The following is a 17,867-nucleotide window of genomic DNA, read 5'->3' as shown; positions in this document are numbered from 1 at the left end:
CTTTTTTTTTTATTTCTTTTTATTATATATTTATTCGGCAGAAAATTGAGAAGATTAATGCTGAAAAATGCTAGATTCGAAGGTGGCAAAACACCCCCTACCCCGGTTTCATCGGCTATAGAGTCGTACGTGCATCGAGGGGAACGCCGCCGGCGCGTGCGCGCGCGCTTGCGTAGCCGCGATCCGCGATGAGTGAGGAGTGAGAGCCTGAGAGCCGCGAGCAACCAGCAACGGGCATTGAGGGATCGAGGGATTGAGGCATTGAGCAGCAGCCAACAGCAGCCATCGCTAATCGCGTCGGGCTTGAGTGTTTTGGCTACGCTTCTTTCGTTTAACCGTTCGAGCGTCTTCGCGGAACGTCTTTCGTCGCAGCTGCTTTCCGACGAGGAGCTTGCCGAGGCTTCCGTCATTCCGTGGCGGCTCTCCAGACAGCCCGCTTTCCTCAGAGACGGTTCGTGACACTCTAACCCCTCCGGAGTCTTCCGTGGCGGAATTCCTCCTCCCGTCGTCGCTCGAGCTTGTGCTACCGAAACGGGTTTCGTCCACGAGATACCTCGTGGAGGCAGAGAGATTCCGTCGCCATTTTTCGCGCGATGCGAGGACACGGTTTTTAGCCCAACTGCTCCGCCAAGTCCACAAGTTCACTTGCAGCTTGCGGCTTGCGGCCACATCGCAATAACCTTGTCAGTTGTCGTCGTGGCGCTCATTTCTACTGACGCGAGACTGCGAGAGAGCACTCATGCACTGACATTAACGGAGTCGCGAAGCGATTATCTTTTCTGCTCTTTTGGCTTCCTAGACCTCGTTCTCTCTCTCTCTCTCTCTCGGAGAGAGAGAGAGAGAGAGAGAGTGATAAGATGCGGGCTTGCGGGCTTTTACGAATCGCGCGAGTCAAAACGCACGACTCGCTACCTCGCTCTCTTCATTCTACTTCCGCGAGAACGGAAACCCGCGCGATGATGCAGCAAAAAATGGCACTCGTCGCGAATTCGCAGCAACTTGGACACCTGAGATTCTCTCTGCTCCTTGTATCCCTCGCGCCGATGAAAACCTATTCTCTGCTTGCTGTAAATACGGCGACGGAAATGCGCGGACGGGATGTTTGTGCATATTAAAATGTCTATTTTTGTAGATTACATTATCATTGGCGATTCTCGCATCACCGCTCGCAATAAAGATCGTTCGCCGTTCGGTGCAAACGTAATGTACAAGTGACGCGCCGTGCGCTCGCGCGCGTTCTCTCTTTCTCTCTCTTGCGCGCGCAATTCCGAGGTTTCCAAGTGAACGAGCTCAGTCCTCACGTCTTCGGTCCGTGGTCATACGTTTACCATGAGCTGTGAACGCAAGATACAACTGGACCGACCTGCGAGTCTATGACGTCTATGTACACGCGCCTACGTCCGATGTCGGAGAAAAACCATACGGAAGGGAATACGCCATTTTGTTCATATAGGAAACGCGCAAGATTTAATATCATGGCAAATGTGGCTGCGACTTGCGAATACGTAAAATTATCGAGAAAAGTGGATCCTAAACGGTGGAGGTGTTCTTTGTCGCTTTGCGAAATCTCGAAAGAGGAACATCGGGGAAAAAGAACGCTTTATTTCTCGTGAAAAACAAAACTCGCGCAGCCAATTTATGTATACAATTCGATCGCATTCTTGACGAGTGTAACTCACGTGCGCATTATTGCGCCTGTAATCGTGGAAGTTACACGGCGATCGTTCGTAAAGAATACAAACGGCAATAATAAACCTATCCTAACCCTTTACAGATCTCAAAGGAAATTTATGACGATAAATTTATTGTACTGATACTTGTTATAAATAAATTTATCGTAATAATAGAATGCTCGGAGTGTCGATTCATGCTTCGCTAATTTTCGAAAGTTTAAGTACCTGCGGTCCAAGTTTCTCGGAGTAGGAATTTTTTAGGTCACGAGTTGCGTGGAATTTTAGCACTCGTGTAATTTCATCGTTAATACAGTTGATTAGATTCTTATTACAGACTGCTTATCTTATCGATAATTCATACTATGTATACGATATTATTATATATTATCGCGATTTAATGACCACGTTTTTGCAAATATTCTCCTTTGACCGTTACTTTGAATAGAGTTGAGTATAAATGTACAAAAAAAAAATTTAAATTGATTCCAATGTATATTTTTGAGTTACCAGGATTCATGGGGATGATATATAAGTTCAAATACAACTCGAGATATTTTTTTTACAGCAAAACATTAAAAAGTCATTGGATGTGGAAATGTGACGAATTTATAATCTTATAAGCGAATTCGGTTGCTTGCACTAGTGCGCACTGAGTGCGCACTAAGGCTTGTTTACATACTTTACATCAGTATTCTTATATTTAAGAATACATGTTCAAAAACTATTTAACCAAAAAAATAATTCTATGGATGTTGTATAGATCATTTTACTGGTTAAGAAGTATTTTAAGAAGAATTTAAGATGATTCTTAAATAAAAAATTGACTATAAACAAGCCTTAATATACACTCAGTGCGCACTAGTGCAAGCAACCGAATTCGCTATAAATCGTTCATACTTTTAATCTTTTACACTGTTTCTCCTTGTTTGTTACAACCTATACGATCTAGTTATTTTTTTCCATTTATACTGCGAACCGCAATAATACACGAGTGAAAAAATAATCGCACACTAGGATCATATAAAAAATAGGAATAGAGAGGGGCGAGGGAAGGGCATTAAATATGCTTAAAAATGTAGAAAGCAACAATACAAAGGAAACAAAAACTATACAGAACAGACAGCGCATTTCATTTATTGCACATAAGGATAGAACTCATTTCAGTATTATTTTGTCAAATGGAGTTAAATGGAAATACAATTATCCATTATTCTTTCATGTATATCAATTCTCTTGTTTTCACTTCCACAATCAATGGATTATTCTAAACTATTTATACACTACTGTACTGTAGAAAGATGTTATTGATTTTTAATTTATTGATGCTGCATAGACTTTTCGTGAAGTTACTTAGTTCATTTTACATTCTCCAATACTATTCCCCCCCTATACATATAATAAGCATGTTAAAAAGACATTGTAAAGACATCTTTTAGATATATATGTTGTCTGAGTTTATATTGATTTTTTTAATTCGTAGCAACTTCTTAGCTCTGATCAACTTGTTCTCATATTAGCATTGTTTGCTTTCCTTCCTGCTTGTATTTTAAAATATAATTTTGCAAATGAATCAGATATCTGACTGGTCGGTGAATCTCTTTTTACTTCTCGTCCCGTGGCACTGCGCATATTTTTGCCATATGTTACTTTCCCGTATTGCGCAATTCAGTTGCATGCAAAATATATAAAACGACAAGTTTCAAAGGACGATATTTTAAAAATCAAGCTGTAATATTCGTTGATACTGCTTTTAATTTTATTTTTATTGGGGAACCATTGCGATATCGTAAATCACGGTTCATAGTTCACAGGCTGCATGTGGCATCGGGCATCGATGCATTCAAATCGTGGACAAGTATCGTCGATAACTTATGAACCATGAGCAGATATAACCTATAGTTAAATGCTTACTGTACTTAAATGCCTCGCATACTTATTGGATACATATAAAGAAAGTTATAATTAGAATCTTGTCTTTTCAAGTTTAAATGCAATCCAATGTCCAACCGCGAAAACTTAGGTATATTTAAATATACTTTACTCGAGAGTTTAAATCTCAATTTCAAAATATACTCTACTTTCACACTCGATATATCATAAAGTGCGAAAGTGGAAAAACATACAGCATGCATACACGCATACGCAGATATATTATTTTATTATTAAGTTATCACCCTTATATTTCATTGCTTATTATTATTTAAGAATCAATGATGAGAGACGAGCTTCTTATAAAATTTCTAACTTGTAAGTAATCTAAATGTGTGTGTGTGTGTGTGTGTGTGATGCAAGTACAATATTCTTATTAATGTTTCAAATAAATACTACTTCTTAAAGAATATATTCATATTAAGTCAGGATAATTAAATACACTAATAATGTATTAATTATTAATTTGTTTCATCGTAGTTTTCTTTTGCAGTTTAGTTTATAGAAACAAACTTATTCATCACGTACTTTGAAAATATATAAATTCTTTTGTAATATTAAAAATATGTAAAATATATATTTTCAATAAAAAACACACAGTATATCGTTCAACAGACGTCATAGTCATGCATTAGTTTTATGCAGCTAAGTTATATGTACATGCATAAATAACGGTGAAACATTACTGTATTTCTTAAATTAAATTTTTGAAAGTGTATTATAAATTATCAAAAAGACTTATATTTTTCTTTGCAGAATCGCTGCTAGTTGCTTGTTACTTTATCGCACTTTTTTCTTTTTTCTTTGTGTATTTTCTTTTATATAGGTATCATTCAATTCAAGGATCTTTCGCAAACACATAGAAAAATTTTCTAAATTTAGGATTGATTCTCTTTGATGTTTTAGGAAGTAACGAAGTCCCTTTGCGATGCCAAAACCAATCATAGCTATTGACATTGTTAATAACGCCATCAATAGAGGATGCTGCAACAGAAGATGGAAATTTTATAATATATATTACAGCAATGGTAGAAGCAATCTAATTACGATTATCATATACATATTTGACAATTATTTAAATATATTAGATACAAATCTTTCAATACCGTTAGAGTAGGTTTGTTTGTAAAAACATAGTCGGCGATCACAACCGTGACTCCTAATATAATACCAACACCAGCTCCCACCCATGGAATCTGCTGATCAGCTGTGAAACATTATTTTATTATGTTCCAGTTTTCATAGTTCCAAGGTAACTCTGTATCAAGTACCTCTTCTGTCTTTAATCAATAATCTAGATGCTTTATTCATTGCTTCTAAAATTTTAGGTTCATTTGGTTGTAAAGATAGAGCTTTGTTGTATGATTTAAGAGCTTCATCATAAGAGGATAGTTTCAATTCAACCTCGCCTCTCCTAAAATAACCCTGAAACAAATAAATATATGTTAATATACTTATCCCTTGTTTTAAAATCAAGACTTAAAGAAATTAATTTTTTATATTTAATGAATCAGTCTTACTTTATAAATTATTTGTACAAGAATATTGTTTTACATACTTTTGACCAATCAGGCTTCAGTTGAATGGTTATGAGAGCGTCGTTGAAAGCGTCGCGATACCGTTCCATCATTAGGAAGGTAAAGGATCTGTTGCTGTAGAGAGAATAATTTTGTGGATCTAACTTGATTGCGTGTGAGTAATGAAGCATTGCCTTTTGATACTGTTTCTCCTTAACACATGCATTTCCTTGCTGCTTAAGGTTCTCCACCTAAATGAAAAATATACTTTATTCATTTACGTTGTATTGCGCGTGTATGTACATATGTATATATACGCATGTGTATATGTATGTGCATATTATCACACTGTGTATATCATATTTGGAGGTTAACGAGAGAAAACTCACGTCTCTTGACATGCAATATAATTGAAAAGTATTGTAGAGGCATACAATTTCTCTTGGAATTGTTATCTGGTATATATTAACTAATTAATTAATGTTGATAGGTACGATTACAAAAGCTTTGATAAGTTTATTCTCACCTTTGCCTCCCACGCATTCATACTTTCATTCACAGTGATCCTAGTTTTTCAGAAGCAAGGAAAACTTTAGGAGTAGCTTTCGTGAAAAAATGATGACGAATCGATTATTCTGCACTCAAAAGATCTGTTCTCGGGATGTTTTCTCGATCGAACGTAATTGTGAGGAGCAGACGAACACCTAACATACATACATGTTACAGAGCCGGTATATAGGTACAATGGTGCATGCGCACGGAACGCATACACACATGTGTATGTATGGTACGTGAATCTTACGTGATTGCGCACGCATTTTTCATTATGTCATAATGAAAATTCTCTTGTCTAACGAAAGCACACCCGATTTACTTGAAAATAATCGACTTATGTCATCTATGAAAGAAAAGCAATACTTCCCGAATCTTGAGAGTGGCTTCGGTCAAATTTTGATTAGTCTAACTTAATTCAACAAGCAGAATTGTATAAAGCAATTTTTAATTGCATCACATTCGCCATTTATAATCTAATTTTACTTTGGATGAGCTAAAAGCTGAATAAGAAAGAATTAATAATTCCATTTATTGACAATAACAAAATAGACTAGATATTTTACATTTTAATACAAGTTTAGTCTAAGTTATTCTTACTTCTGAGATGCTCTTCTTAAAAAAAATTTTTTTTTTTAATAGAAAAAGATGAACAAATTAAACTAAGATTAAAGTTTATTCATATTGATAGAACTGGATCATATTATGCACTTGATTCATACGTAAATTATTTCTTTGATCGCGTCATCAACATAAAGCATGGACTGCGCATTCCCTGCAAAAAGCCCTTGAAAAGTGTCCGGCAGACACTTATTAGAAAGACAAAGAGGAGACGTGATCTAGGTTAATTTCTTTCTCTGTCTAGTGCCTACTGTGCTACTGGTTAGACAGAGACAGCGCTTGACCCAGACCAGTTGCTGTCTCCTTCTTTTGGTCGGACATGTTTTCTCTGCCATTGCGCAGTCCATGCTTTATGTTTATGTCGATGGATCGCGCGGTATATTTTCTTTTTACAAATACATGTAAATGTGCAAATATTTGCCAATTTTTATTTCTACGTTTTCGATCAAATTCCAATTAACTTGTTGAACAATATCTATACGTTTCGTCAATATGGATAAAAATATTTCGTTTTATTATTTGACCATACGCGCGGAAAAAGGATTAAGGATGATGAATAAAACAATTTTGAAAGTTTGCTGTGAATTAAATGTTGCAGATTTAATTACTCGTCGGTTAAATTAATTAAAATTTGATCCGTCATTTTTTTTAGAAAAGAAATAGTAGAAGAAATTGGAGAGAATTCAGGTCAGGGAGCGACAAAAATAAAAACGGTTTTTTCATTCATGATTTTAATGTTCGAAATTCTTCATTTCTCTCATACAAATTAAGTGTGAGGAAAGTTATAATACAAACTTAAGATATATACATCAATATTTCGTGAAAACTGCTCACAATAGCTAACTTATGTCCGTTAAATCCCGCCAGATCATCGTATCTGTTAACCGTTTTATTACCTTTTTTTGTATGATTTTTTTACTGCTGTCTAAATTTATCTCACGTACACTATGCAACAAAACTTGGCAAGTCGTTCGAATAAATATAGTTATTATATATATTTTTTAATTTGCCCGCCGATTTTTGCATCTCAGAGTGCTCGCTCGAGAATCGGAGAACCGGCGTTTGAGTCTGCCTTTCGCGAGGAAGGTTTCCCGCGATCTTGCCTCGCTTTTTTGGAAGTCACAAATTCGGAAAGAGGAATATCTCTTGGACGTTCGAGACACACCATGCGAATGAGCTCTACTGCGAAGTGAGTCGAGGTGTGCCAGGGTATTTCTTCGATGCTTAGATCATTCACTTATTTTACAGGGTGTCCGCGAACCGTCGGTCATCCTTCAGCGATAGATTTTACGACAGACGAAAGGAATTTGGTGTGTCCAAAGTTGTGTGGCGAAAGTTGAACGTGTCGCTGTTCTCAAAAGATAAAATTAATATTAATAACAAAAAATTTATTTGTCGAGAACGAGTTCAATTTTTTTCTAGCATTCTCTTCCGACAGCCGTCTCGGACACCCTATGCATTGCATGCTTCGCCAACGCGACTCTCGCGTGAAATGGACAGAGATTGTTGTTGGGACACTCGCGGAGGACACCGGAGTCTCCGGGAAAGATTTTTCGCTTCTTCCTCGCCGCGGACTTGTGTCATGCGTACGCGGACGGAAATGCGGACCGGATGTGGCCTTAACATTCTCTTGACTCGTTCGCGGAAGAGCTCGCCGCTCTGATCATTTCGCATGTCCTTACTTAGCGAATCAATTAGCGTTAATAATACAAGATCCAATTAATTTGCCGCACGCATACGAGCCGAGTCGAGTCGATCGAGGCAGGTGCGTTTCGTCCTTTTGACTCTCGGTCCCTCGAATCAGGCACAGCCGTGGCAAATTTACTCAGGATTCATTTTTAATAGATCTGCCTTCGATCTATCTTACAAACCAAGTCCTCGCGTGGATAACAAAAGGCGATCCACACAGCAACAACGAATAGGAACAGTCGCTCGCTTTGTTCCTCTCACTCGCGTGACATCCAATCGAATTAAACGCAATCGGAAGATCAACAACGACGAAGATTTAGATCGTTAAACAAGGAAATTATGTACAAATTACGTTAATGTAACGGGAAAAAAAAAACAAAGAAACGCTGAAGACGGGAAAACCCGCCGATTCTCCGCACTAAAATCGCACTCCCGATATATGTACACATTTTCTATATTGTCACGCGCAAATTTACGTTAATCGGTATATCGATACGCGTGATCGCTGCGCACCACAGGCAGGCAGGCAGGCAGGCAGACGGATGGACGGACGATCCGTCTGCAAACATACACACATCATCGCTCTTTACTTTTACAACTCATCGCATCGCAATTTACCGTCATCGATTTCGTCAATGCGAGATTATCGTCGTATCGTATTCACTCGCTTTTCCCTTTACCTTTTTTTTGTTTTGCCCTTCTATCTTGTTATCGTTACGCTTTCTTTTTTTTGTCGCGTGGCTTTTTTCCCCTACGCTTTTTCTTTCATGCACAATTCGAATAAACAGAAGCACGAGCGCGGCCTGAGTTCGGGGACGGGGAGGCTCGTGTGGAACGCAATGAAAGTACATTATTCCGGGGAAATCGCGAAACGGATCGTGTAAATATATACGCGAGGAAGGGCACTGACAATTCTTCGCTTAGTAGAGATAGAATGGTACGCGACTGGCCTTGAAACCGGCCAGAGAGCTCGCGGTATACGATGCGCCTAGGCAACGATATATTTGAGGGAGTTTATGGCAGAGATCGGTATGAAGATTTCGAAAGATGGATTGAGGTGAAAAAAAAGGAACGTGGAAATCAAGAAAATTTCATGTATGAAGATAAATATGGAGATTCCCTCTTTTCCCGTGATGCGCCAATAGTTAAGGATTACAATTTTTACAACTTCTTTTATATTTTGTTGATGTCGACAGTTTTTCGCTTCTCTTTGAGACAATAAAAAATTGATGACGTGAACGATTCAACGTTCCGAATTTGAAGAAAAATCGACGATATCAGCCACAAAATTTTCACTTCTGAATTAGAAGCAAGGTGGAAACTATTATAATTCCATTCGCGAATAGATATTGTAAGTGCAGTTTTTGATATACAAAGAGTGAGAGAGGGAGAAGGAAAAGGGGAGGGGAGAGAGAGAGAGAGAGAGAGAGAGAGAGCTACTTTTACGACGGAAACGAAGGGGATAGCTGGAGAGCTGGGGAAAAAGAAGACTGGATCTCGATTTGAACTCCCGATCGCTAAAATTGACTGTATGAAGATAGGAACATCAGTCCCAACAAACCTTAGGAAAATTGCGCTTTATAAATCGTCTCGTAAACGCGACGATTGTATACAAAATCGAAGATATGATTGATAAGAGCGACGGTGACGTCGCAAGGAAGGCACGAGGAAGAGAGAGACGGAGAAAAAGATTGACACGATTGGATTAACTCTCCGATTCACCTCCCCATAAATTACACCTAATATAATTAAAAGGGATAATTAAATAATTAGATTGCCGTTGTGCGGAATAAAGTGTACGGGATGGCCACAGCCTTAGTCTTAGTTTAAAACTTAATCTCGCAGAGTCGTAACGCACGACGCGACAGAGCGACGGGTAACGCGAGAAAACTTTCATCGAAAGCTCAAAACGCATCGGAGAGTCAACGAGGAAAATTCGCATTCCCTGTAAACTGATCCGCGCGAGTTCCCCCGAGACGGCACGGAGGGAGCGCTAAGTGTTCCACACGAGCGAGCCCCGAAAGCTGGCCTGCAAAATCTTTTTCTTCGCTAACAATATATTTAATTCCTCTTTATTCGCATTTTCGTTTTGTATACTTTAATTAGTAAATATAATATATATTTATATATTTATATATATATGTATAGGTAATAATTGCAAATACAATTATGTAATGAATATACGAGCCTTTGTCAAGGGGAGCAATGCAGTCGTCGTCAATAAAAGTCACGGGGTACATTGTATATATACCTATACATGCAAATATTGAGTCGCCCGGTCGTCATCGTAATAATTATCATCTCACTCGCTCTGTTTCTTTCTCTCTCGCATTCTCGCACTCTTATGGATATATATACGCACGTATACGTGTGTGTGTGTGTGTGTGTGTGTGGTATATACACACATACACACACATGTATTTAAATCCATTCATTTCTCTCGTCGTTCCACCGCTTATATTCTTCTGTGATCGGTACTGAATAATGTAAGACTACTTTCTCGCGGTCCTTAAGTCACAATTGTCAGTCATCCGGAAAGCATCTTAAGTTTCTTTTCGTTATATTTTTTTAAGCACATACAAAATATCCCTTCGCTCCTTGATTTGGCACGCAGTAATCGATCCTCCTTTCTTCAACCATTCAGCGACAATCAATCGCAGGGAAAAGCTTGGCTTGCTTTCGTCAATTTTCCGCATTGAGATCTGCTATCAAACTGGCTTCTTTCTGAGAGAATCATTTTTTCCCAACGTTTTCTTATCTTTTGAAGATTTGCGACTAAAAATTTCTAAACAATTTTGACGTTCTAAAAAATTTTGACGGTTAAAAAAACCAGGAAGAATTTTATATTCCATCCGAAAACAAATATTCATCTTATGCAAGTATGGGCTTTCAAAGCCTTAACGAGGTCGATCTCCAGCGTGCCGTGGACTTTTTTATTTTGATATAAATTCACAACGGGAGAAAAAAATGCGAGCACATTCATCACGAATCGATCGATCATCGTATCATTGAGATGTCGAACGATATTTGACCGCAACATTGCGTGTTTCTTCGTTTTTCTTCGTTCTCTCCTTCGTGATTCGCTTTAATCTCTAAAACGCCTTTTCAGTCAATACATAAATTCTGCTACGGGCCTCAGTTCTTTGCCTTCGACCTTTGATACTTTTTTCGTATTAATATCGCGTCAACCCTTTATCTACAGATGCTCTATCTAGATCCATTAAAACAGTAAGTATCTGTTTCTAACGAAAATCTTCTTAAATAAATTGTAATCAAATAAAATTATTTATGTAATTCCATGACTTTGCAATAAAGCGTCAAAAAAATGTGTGTGTGTGTGTGTATGTGTAATTGAAATAATTAATTTTAGATTATTTGAATGCAATTGAAAGAAATTAAATGTTCTTATCATTATTAATTTGTTTCAATTGATCATATAATTGTTGATAAACGTAGGGAATCAAACGGACCGTAGACAGAGGGTTAACATTCTTTCTTCAAGAGAAAAACTTAACGCATGTCGTCGCGCGCATCATTTCGGTGCACGAGCAAATTATATTATTACAAAGTTTTCTAGCAACACATCACAGTCAAAAAATACATCGCTACATGACGAACGGAATCTCATTCCGTTACGCGGTGACTGTCGAGCGTGGCGCGAAGAAAAATAAGGAGTAGAAAACAATAGTGTTATCGAATGCTTCGTGGGAGCGGCGGGATTTTGCAAAAAATGATAAATATTCAAGAATGACGAAGAATGACTTTCGTTGTCCATATACGTTCCTTTGCAGCTGTGTCACGTTGCAAATTAGCTTTTGCGCTAACTCACGAAATTTACGGCGAAACGTTGCAAGTAAGACAGATGCTTCGTTTCTTATAAGAAGAAAAAGAAACGTCGCGCGCGATGATTCTTTTCCGGACCGAGGATAGACTCGAGATCAAATTTTTGTATCAAGATGATATTGCAATGAAAGACCTGTAGTAGCTGCACGTTTTCTCGACAATTTTCTCCAACAAGAAAGACAGACTGAAGGAGATCTTTTTTTATGATCAGGTGGAAAGTGAGTCTCTGATCTCTTAACTCGATTCTCTTCTTCTTCGGAAATGATATCTTCGCGAGGACAGTTTGCGAAAGGACATCTTATGTGATATGCTTCTCGAAAAAATGGATACTCGTAAGATGATACTCCGCGATCGAGTCTCCCAGCGACTGAATCGCATTTGCAGGTTAATGATTCCGAAAGATATGCGTTGCCGAATTAATTTGTTCATCTGTTCTTTTCCGATCAAATTTCTCATTCGATTGAGACAAGTTGTGATGTTAAAAAACGAGATCTTACATCGAATGTGATTGCTCCGTTTTTTAATCCACAGTGCGTCGCAGTCGTGCGCATTGTTCTTGCTCCTCGCGAAAATTGTGAGCTCGCCAAGTATTATTTCGGCATCCTGATATTTTCAACAAAAATGAGTACTTTTTCTTTAAAAATGCAACGAGCTTTCCTATTGTGCGACACTACGAAAAAATACGATTGGAATGACCCGAAACTCCTGCGAAGAATTGCAACAGAGAAAAGATCAGGAAGAAATTTTGGTTCGCGAGGATTTGCTGAGGATTTCAATTAGGTGAGAATTTGATTATTAAGGGGAAGACATCTTTCCGAGTTTGTTTTGTCTCTGAGAAAAAATCTACAAACATAAAGAATGTCTGCTCGAGAATATCGAGAAATTGAATGGTCGAGTCTCTCTGATTGAGAGAAAAATAAGCGACAAGTATACGAGAGAGGAAGAAAGACAAATAATTAAGATGTCTGTCTAAGATCGTACGTAAATTTTAATCTCTACGAAATTCCTTAATTCCGGCATGCATTTATAATGTTCGATTAGAGATCCAATTAGATAATTTAGATGATGTAATTGTTATATTGTCGAGAAGAAAATCGTGATTTCTCAAAGTCGAAACTTGCACATAAATATTCTTTATCAGCTTTGCACATACCATTAAGAGACAATACACGCAAGATTATGCTACTAATGTGTGTATGCGTATTATATACAATATAATTTACGCTAATATTGGCACTTGAAGTTTTCGTTTATTCGACAAGTCGGGAAAGAAGGGGGGAGGAGACGCAAAGCGTCCGAGCGTCATTTGAACCTTTTGAGCGTGGATACGATCTGCAAAAACATCGCTCATCCGCACACGGACGGAGCAAAATAATGTAGGATAATTTTGGAGGCAGTATCGAGCGTATACGGCGAGAGAAATAAGGGCACTGATCTTCCTGAATGCGCACCGACTTCCGGCTATATAGACGTTGAACAAGTACACCTGTAACTGTCGCATGTCTCACGAATAAAATAGTGCTTCAATCTAAATTACCGAAAAAGAATAATGTCTGTTTGCCGAGAAATCGATGATTCAAGGGAAATCCCTCCTCTAATAAAATCAAACGGTCCTCTCCTGTATCTTGCGATTAATAGGAACGAGACTATTTCCTAGCGTAAGTTTTGATTCTCTTTCGCGAACAAGCATATAGTCGGAACTTTCATTTGTGCGGGTAATTATATTCATATAAATTGTGTTTATATACTCTGCAAATTGAACGTATCGCCTAAATTTGCTCGTTCTGTCAAACAATCAAGAGAATGATATCTCTTCTTTCATTCAAAAAACAGCGATCCCTAATGATTATCTTTCCTCGCAAAACAATAACGAAGTGACGTTAATTAGGGCATGAAACATTTGATGACGCTAAGCGCAGCATTAAGAGCACTTACTTCGCAAGAACGCAACTACCAGAGCAATACTTGTATCGTTCGAGTTTAAAGGAGTTTAAGCGACGAGCGCGAAAGAAATTGGTTGCGCCTCGCCTTTGGTTAAATCAAGCGTGTTACATATCGCGATCGTATTTCCTATTATTTGAATATTGTTTCGGTTCAGTTTCTTTGGCACTGTTTACATTCTTTCTCGGCCGGGTTATTAAGATGATCGATTAGTCGGTCGATGGAGGACGAGAGTGCTTAATCGAACGTGCTTGCTGTAGCTCAAGTAAATTCATAGCTAACGAAGAACACCGTCTATTGATTTACAACGTAATCGTAGCAAACATTATTTACAAGTAATACAATTTACAAAGGGCACTGACTGGTATAACGTGGTAACTACAGACCTGGAAAAAAAACGCTCGATACTCGGCCGCGAGTCTTTATCAAGATATTTTATGTATCGAACTTTTGTATGATACAGCGTCATATAAAATAAAAATCACCAGCACGTATATTCTTTATAAAACCGATGAGTATATATATTATACGAACATTAGACAAAAATTACAAGCATCAATATCTTATCTTTTTCCTTTAAATTATATTTCTTAATGCAAAGAGATTTGAATAGAGGATTTAAAATATATATCTACAATTATAAGAGAATATACTGATCTAACAGATTCCTTCATTCTTTAAATAAGACCAATAAAATTTCCGATCAAATTTAAATTTATGATACAGTTCAATACAGATTTAATATACGTGCAATGCACATATAAATATTTAGATGTAGAAATATAGTTTTGCTAGTGCGGCTAACGTTCAACACTGTACCATACGTTCAATTAGGACAAAGTTTCTTCTTTTTTTTCAAACGTACAATAATTTTCCGACGTTTTGCTTAAAGACTCTAACCGAAATATCGTTTCTCGTACATTATGTGTTCTTAAAATAAAAATAAAAAAAAATTCACATGATGCAATGCGCATTATAACATTACATAAAATTATTTATATCTACAATGACTTTCGCAATGTGTATTGCACAACTATAAAAAAAATTCTACAATATCGCTGTTTTGTAATAAAAAGGTTCATTCAATAACAATGACTTTCTTAACATTTTCATTATATAATTGTATGTGTGTGTGTGTGTGTGTGTGTGTGTGTGTGTGTGTGTGTGTGTGTGTGTAAATAACTAAACGATAAATCAGGGGCTCAATTCTATCCCGCCTACCGACAGCTATCGGTGTCGTTGCGCAGATATTTTATATGACCAAAAGCCTGCGCAACGACACCGATAGTTGCCGGTAGCTAGTACAGAATAGAGCCCCAGAGGAAAATCGCTAAACAACCCGGAATTGATATTCAAAAGCAGTTGTCCTGGATCTACAAACTCAACTAATAGTATCGGGCAGTAACATAAATATTGCGTATTTCACCGAACAGTCATCAAAAAGACAGACAAAAAAACGTAACTTGTTAAACAACATTCTAAACTGTCCTATTGTTGATCGTAAATTTAATCACACAACAATTCTATGAATATGCTCAGGAACAACAAAGTAAAAAAGGAAGTAAACGCAGATTAACGATAAAATTTCTGCGAAGAAAAAATAAGGGCAATACAATTAATTTATCATTAAGATATTCGGTAGACCATTTATATTTTTTAAATTTCTCCTAAGCATTTTATACACGTGACACGCATGCTTTCTTTTCTTTACATTCATGACTCGATGGATGGAAAAATTATTTGCAGTCATAAAAAAATATGTTAATGAGCAATAAGAGACTAGGATTATCCGAATAAAGTAACGTTGCGTACCGGAATTAATCGTTTAAAACATACAGAATGTTAGTCAATCGCTAAAAATTTCAGGCGTTTCGGAATTGTTAATCTTTTTAAACCTGTAAATTAAAATAATAAAATAATATATAAATTTCAAAAAGATATTAATACGTGTTACCAAAATTTTTGGAACTTACGTTACAATACATACACATGTGAAATATAATAATATATTGAATATGTAAACTATTTGCACAATATTCCAATGAATAATTTTCAATGATATCCTGCGTATGAAAGATTATAAAAATAAAGTATTAAAAAACTTGGCACCGTGGATTTCTATGTAAATTCAATCGAAAAGATCATCTTGAAAGTCCTATTGCAATATACTCGATGTACGCAAATATCATCTGTATTTTTTATCCGTTTGAATAATAATATAACAATAGCAATAATAATAATTACCAATAATATTATATGTATAACTATTAATTACAATAACTAAACAAAAGTATTTTTACATTACTCATTACGAGACTATACACAACATATGATATTGTCCTTTAGTAATTATTAATAGTGATTGACAATTATTATAAAAACTATATATTTCATATTAATTTTTTCCCTTTCTTTTATAGATCGCACTGTACCGAAACACTTCTTCCTTTGCTGCTCCTCATCGATAATTAATATTTAAAATCATAAAAACTAGTATAATGTATATGCCACGTCTCTTTTTATAATCTAAATCACTATGGAGTCAAAATAATTTGGGGATCTCCAGATCTTTATCTCTCCATTTCTTTAAAAAGAATTCATTTTGTTTAAAAACAATTTAAAGTCGAATAAAATTCAAGATATAATTTCATCTGCTCAAGTTATTTTTGCGATTAATCAGTTTTATTTGTTTTGCTTTTCTTTTTCTTTAAGGCTGTTTATCGTCTCGCTTTTTCCTTATCAACTGACCATACCTATTAGATAATCAATAATCACTATAATATAAAACATATCAGCGAAGGAAAAAAAGAACGAAGAACCAACAAAGAATCTTAAAATCACGAAATATTACGATCCCTGTCTCATATATAAGATAATACGATTTTATTTTTTTTTCCAAGTCCTTTTTCAAGTTGCGACGAGCACACACAAATCGCGCGTGAAAGATTCGTGTCAGCTCGTGGATAAAGTGTATGCATGTATATGTATCTCTGCGAGCCAGTTTTCTTTCTTCCTTCCGGTGGACAAAAAGAAATCCGGACGTGGCACGCGATAAGCCTTATTATCTCTTGGACCCTCTCTTCTCACATCTAATCGTTTTTTTTGTTTCTTTTCTTTCATTTACGTATTTTTAAAGTGGACGACACACTTGGACGTGCGCACGGTATATAAGTAACTTATTACAGAGTTTAACTTTTTTTCGTTACGCCTTCTTTCTTTTCTTCGATTTTCTACAACGTCTCACTTAGTCGCCACAGGACCATTTAAATCTCCGTATGTTCCTGTGTAATTTTTTTTTACGTTCACTGTCAGAATGCCCTTATTTCCATTTGTGTATGGATTTCCAGATTTCTGTGTGCATTTTTCTTCTTTACTTATTTCCTGAATGTACTCGATTGTCATCAGCCTTCACCATGCAAGTATTAATGTTGATCAAAGTTGATGCGCGCGAGCCTTACCGTGATAACGAGAGTCGGCGAGGTCGTCGTCGTCGTGGAAATCGTTGCGATGGTCGACTCTTGTGACAGAATTCGCAAGAAGAATATTTCCCATATGATGTATATTTATCATTGCAAGATACTTTATGATAAGCATTAAACACGAAATCTTGCAACTTCGAGCCATTTAAAGTGACGGGACTTTTCGGCGATAGAACACAGGAACCGTGCAGACCGTAAAAGATCAGCCTTAGAACTTGCCGAGAAAATGCAGATTCTACGGCAATGTCGACAGTATTGAGACACAAGGAAGGAATAAAAGGCGGTCTTTTCAGTTTATGTCAGTAATGCCGATTATCAATATCCCTGATGTCGTTGCTACCGTTGTTCACAGTGGTGCTAATTATACCACTATTAATGATATTTGCAGGCATTCTGTTGGCGTTCTCACTTTCATACTCTAAAATCAGTCGTTTTATATGGCTCAACTTATTGTGCAGATAATCGAACCGTTTCTTCATCTGCCAATATACTCGATTCCGCCTAGTCTCATCAAACTCGCAAATCATACGTTTCTTGGTTTTCTGTAACAAAAAGGAAAACCGTCATTATAAAAGAGCATTTGTCCATTTGATCGTTTGCGATCGTTTACAATAAACAAATAC

At 36.9% G+C, this 17,867-nt stretch overlaps 2 protein-coding genes across 2 annotated transcripts in view; both read right to left on the bottom strand.

Moving 5' to 3' along the window:
- Positions 1-4,057: 4,057 nt before the first annotated feature.
- On the bottom strand, positions 4,058-5,830 carry LOC105831848 (hsp70-Hsp90 organizing protein 3). The gene is made up of 5 exons (XM_012672284.3): positions 5,646-5,830; positions 5,161-5,370; positions 4,874-5,027; positions 4,709-4,809; positions 4,058-4,586 (listed from the first exon to the last, which is right to left on the bottom strand). Exons 1-5 carry the CDS (start codon positions 5,664-5,666, stop codon positions 4,383-4,385), a joined length of 690 nt encoding a protein of 229 aa, XP_012527738.2. The 5' UTR covers positions 5,667-5,830; the 3' UTR covers positions 4,058-4,382.
- Positions 5,831-7,006: 1,176 nt separating this feature from the next.
- The window catches only part of LOC105831846 (RNA polymerase II elongation factor Ell), an 88,295-nt gene continuing 77,434 nt past the window's right edge, over positions 7,007-17,867 (bottom strand). Inside the window, exon 10 of the mRNA XM_036293990.1 lies at positions 7,007-17,786. Coding sequence (XP_036149883.1) covers positions 17,544-17,786 — 243 coding nt within the window. The 3' untranslated portion in view covers positions 7,007-17,543. The remainder of the gene's footprint in view (positions 17,787-17,867) is intronic.

Source organism: Monomorium pharaonis, chromosome 11 (genome assembly GCF_013373865.1).
Source record: "Monomorium pharaonis isolate MP-MQ-018 chromosome 11, ASM1337386v2, whole genome shotgun sequence".
NCBI lineage: Eukaryota > Metazoa > Arthropoda > Insecta > Hymenoptera > Formicidae > Monomorium > Monomorium pharaonis.
This window is presented reverse-complemented; position numbering and strand designations above follow the sequence as displayed.